We start from the raw sequence: 4934 nt of genomic DNA on the forward strand, positions 1-4934 counted from the left end.
AATTTTCATGGAGCAATTCGACAAAACTTGTTTGCTTCAAGAATTGCAAATGCATTAGACTTTGTGTTTGAATCTTGCAGTTTCTTCATTGTGCCTCTCTAGAGTCATCACTATGACAGTGATGTTGTATTTGCTTTCCTTTTTGAGTGCAAGCCTTGGGAAATACTTTGCTGCATGAGCTACAAGATAAGCACATCATAGCAACTGGAATATTACACTTCTCTACACAAATGCTTATCTCATATTGGCTTAAAGCTGAGTTAAGCAATTGATTACAAATTACTTAAAGATATAGCTAATACTCCATTAATTTCCAAGAGAGCATAAGAAAAGGAATATTTTTGCAAGATACTTTAAAGAAATTTCTCTCAAGACACAAGAAAGAGAACAATGGGTCATTTGATCTCTTCAACTTGGATGCTACAAAAATTTCTCCAAAAGCTATATTATAAGCAATGCAAAAAATAGATTACTTCTCATGCTTAAAACTTAGCACCATTGGTTGTAAAATTATCACACAATGCATATATGTGATGTCCTACTTCTACCAAAGATAATAAAACAATGAAGAGCAATTTGAGGTAGCTAGAGGATGCAAGCAGTTTAGCTACAACATAAGCTTCTAAGTTGAAGGAGATGGAGCTCATGGCCGTACAAAAATAGATTACTTCTCATGCTTAAAACTTAGCACCATTGGTTGTAAAATTATCACACAATGCATATATGTGATGTCCTACTTCTACCAAAGATAATAAAACAATGAAGAGCAATTTGAGGTAGCCAAAGGATGCAAGCAGTTTAGCTACAACATAAGCTTCTAAGTTGAAGGAGATGGAGCTCATGGCCGTACAAAAAACAGGATTTTGTTTTGGGCATCACTCCCTTCCCTGCAATCATCCAACCTCTTATTAGTCACTTAAATGAGTAAAACTATGAGATGGTAGCATCTAAGACAATCCAAAAATTCAATTCCATATTGATTTTTTTTAATTTTTTTTTAATTTTTAATATTATGTTTTTTAAAGAGAAAATTTATGTTGTGGTATCAAGTGAGCAATAGTTTCTTGCACACACACAATTCTAGTGACAAATTCAACAATGGGATATAAAATCACAATAAGTACCTGAGGTTTATGTCATGGTGGTGGAACATGTGGTTGGAGGAGTTAAGCTAGATGTGAGAGTTTGGATTTTTTTGCTTCTATTTTTTTTATTTCCCTTTTCAAGACAACCTTTCAACCGTTTTCTCCCACGTGAAACTTCCCTTCTCTTTAAACCTTTTGCTTGTATGGTACATGTGCTCTTGACGACTTGATTTTCACAAGACGTTGAGGAAGGCGTAAGGGTCTCACTCGGGGATTCAATCTTTAAATATTCTTCTAGTTTTGCATCTAACTCACTTGCAAGACTTAGAAGGAAATCAAATGTCTCTTTAAATTTCTATAACAAGCTCACATTTCTAGCTTAAGGTCACTTTGTACCTCACACTCATGAATATCCAAAACAGTTCCAACCCTTGCATTCTTGGTCCATCTCTTCAATATGAATTGTTCAGGGATCATCAACTTAATCTTCATCTCATTGAGTACTTTCAAAATATGGCTACACATAATTCCAACAAACTCAAAATTTTTACAACTACATGTAATCAAACCATTTGAAGATGTAACTGTATGTTGCCTAGAACCTTCACAATTATGAACTTTATATGTAGAAATTGGTCCACTTTGATGAAAGGTGTCAACAACCACCATCAATTACTTTTCGAACTCATCTTGGAACATAGTAAAAACAGCTCCTGTGTAGATATCTCTGGCATGTCTCAACAAAGGAACATTAACCTTCAAAGTGGGAATTTTTTGGCTCATGTCATAGTTTGCACAAACTTCATTATAACGGACATCATCAACAGCCCTTTGAAAATGTTTGAAAAATTGTACTATGTCCAAATCAGACTTCAAATAATCTTTTAAAAGAGAGTTGAAACTCTCACTAAGCTGTGTACTTTTCTTACCTGCAGAAAAGGTATTTCTCCCATACACCATAGCCCACTTTTTTTGCACTTTAAATAGATCTTGCAACCATTCATTTTCTTGAAGATCATATTTTTCCAACATATTCTCCCAAGCACTAATGAACTCCTCTTCATACTCACCATCATATATGCAACTTCTAAAATCAGCATTGAAGGTTTTTTGGCTCTTAAATAGATGATTAAGATTTTTAAGAGCATTTTGATAAATATGCCATAAGCACAATCTATGATAAGTCTCTAGCATCACTAAAGATATTGCCTTTGCCATTGCAGGATCTTGATCAGTAAATATTGTCTTTGGCTTTTTACCGGACATACACTCAAAAAATGTATGAAATAGCCATTCAAATGACTGACTAGTTTCATCATATAACAAAGAGGCCCCAAATACGACTAGCTGATAATGATGATTTACTCCAACAAATGCTCCAAAAGGTCGACACTCTTTAATGGTCTGGTAAGTTGTGTCAAAGAATACCACATCACCATATATACCATAGTCGAAAATCATTTTAGCGTCAGCCCTAAATATGTTAGTGATCTGGTCTTCAACATCCAATTGAACTCGAAAAAAGAATGATGGATTTTCTGATACTTGACTAAGAAAATAATTCAAAAGACCCCCGACTTCACCTTGCTGCAAATCTCTTTTCCTCTTAGTCCTCAAATAATTCTTATGATCTTGCTTAGCAAAACCAAGATTTTCTCTACCACCAACTTGACGACTCATCAATTCATGTGCCAGTTTAGGTGGTATACCTGAATTATCTGCCAACTTAATTTCAATAGCTTGAACATCAGTAATAATTCTTTGAGAAGGTAACATGTGTACACATGACTTATCCACTAACTCATGATTGTGATTTGATTCAAAATCAATGACCCGATATTTTCCATTAACTTGAAGAGAAATGGTTAGTCTTGCTAAGCAACCAGTTCTAGTTTCTTTTCGCGGCTTTTTCACAACCACTCGCTCATCTTTTTTTTTGGTAGCCTTCCATATAACAGACAAATCTTCTACTTGATATTACTCCACTAAATCTATCCTCATTTTTCCATTGCTTTCGAATGCTAAATCCAACTTCTTTAGCATATTCATTATACCGTTGGTAAGCATGCTCTTCTGAGTCAAACTCCATTTTCCAAACAGATATTTTCCCTTGACAACCAGAATTCTGCATAATATTAGCATAAATATCTTCATTTTCTTTATCACCTTTAAGGCATATTTGTTCATCATTAATTATAGACATTATACTGACTAGTAACTTTGAAAAGAGGAGCACCTAAAGAGAAATTCAAAAACCAAATTAAAGCAAAACAAGTTAGTGTTGTTGATAAATTAGTCAATGATATAAAAATAAAACATATAATAAGAAACTAGATACCCATGTTTACTTGCTGCATTACTAAATATTGAATTACTAGTATTGAACAAATCCCTTTTTTTTGTACATTGACGAGAGCACTTTACCCCATATCATGTCCATGCTTACTAGATATAATCACTTGAGCATGGTAGCAAGTAAAATAATTATGGACAAATCTATATATTACTAAAAGCCAAAGCGTAGCGTTTAATGCTGCTGCTTTCATGTTGCGCCACATCAGCTGCCACGTCATTTTAAAAATATATATATATATATAATTTTTCCTTCAATTTTAAAATGGTTTTTACAATTTTTACTCCTATAAATCCCATCTATATATTACTAAAAGCCGAAGCGTAGTGTTTGATGTTGCTGCTTTCACGTTGCGCCACATCAGCTGCCACGTCATTTTAAATATATATATATATATATATATATATATAATTTTTCCTTCAATTTTAAAATGGTTTTTACAATTTTTAGCCCTATAAATCCCAACCCTATAAATGCAACCCATTACTTATTTATTTACTTCCACTATCACTCTATAATAAATTTGTATAATTAATCCAGCCTAGCTTTTATTTATTTAGTTCTACTATCAAGCCCACGTCAAAGCCTTTCCAATTCAGCTTAAAGGAAAAAAGAAAAAAAAAAAACAAAAAATGTGACCAAATAAAAACATGGAAGCCTTTTTTGTGTGAGCCTTTTTAGCCCTTCTTTTTTCTAAAATTTTTTCCTAATTTTAATATACTATTAAAAAGAAATTATTCTCATCCTTATCTCCCCTTTAAAGCCCAATCCCCAATCTTTATATATTACAGTTAACGCTTACCACCGTAAAGCCCCAGCCAAGCTAAATAGTCTTTAATGCTAACCCCTCTTTGTCTTCCTATCTTTCAGGCTTACAAAACTCCACAACTTCAGCTTTTCACGCTTTCAAAACTTCACAACTTCAGCTTCCCAATGCCAAACTCTCTCTCTCTTCCCTCCTTGGTCTCTTCCTCTCCTCATTTAACTGAATCACTCCTTCATACCTATTCAATTGCCACCATACTTTAAAAAAAAATAAAAAAATAAAAAAAATAGTCCATATTAGGTACACATTATCCCTTCCTTTTGTAATTAATATTTTGCTATTCTTAAATTAATTGAGCATTAATTTGGACCTTCTTCAAGACATAATTGAGCATTAATTTGGACCTTCTTCAAATCTGTCTTGATTAGTGGTGATTCTTCCTATTCCCGATCAAGAGGTTTTTCAAAACATTCAATTGTGCCTATTGGAAATAGAACACCCACTGCGTTATTTTTCTATATATATTTGCAATCTCTCTTCCTCCATAGATAAAGAGCCTATTAGCCTAACCTATGCCATTGTAGAATCCAATCCTTCCCACCAAGGAGCCCCCCATGAAATTATCAGATTTGAAGCCATGAATATTTGTCGTGGGGTTCTCAACAGACAAACAGACCCAAAACAAAAAAAAAACAAAAAAAGCAAAAACAAAAACAAAAACAAAAGCTTT

General features: G+C 33.4%; 1 protein-coding gene across 1 annotated transcript; it reads right to left on the minus strand.

Moving 5' to 3' along the window:
* Positions 1–1451: 1451 nt before the first annotated feature.
* LOC115963525 (protein FAR1-RELATED SEQUENCE 5-like) lies at positions 1452–3288 on the minus strand. Its single transcript, XM_031082548.1, has 3 exons — positions 3042–3288; positions 1762–2935; positions 1452–1602 (listed from the first exon to the last, which is right to left on the minus strand). The coding sequence occupies exons 1-3, from the start codon at positions 3286–3288 to the stop codon at positions 1452–1454; spliced, it is 1572 nt and encodes a 523-aa protein (XP_030938408.1).
* Between the last annotated feature and the right edge of the window lie 1646 nt (positions 3289–4934).

Source organism: Quercus lobata, chromosome 10 (assembly GCF_001633185.2).
Source record: "Quercus lobata isolate SW786 chromosome 10, ValleyOak3.0 Primary Assembly, whole genome shotgun sequence".
Lineage (NCBI taxonomy): Eukaryota > Viridiplantae > Streptophyta > Magnoliopsida > Fagales > Fagaceae > Quercus > Quercus lobata.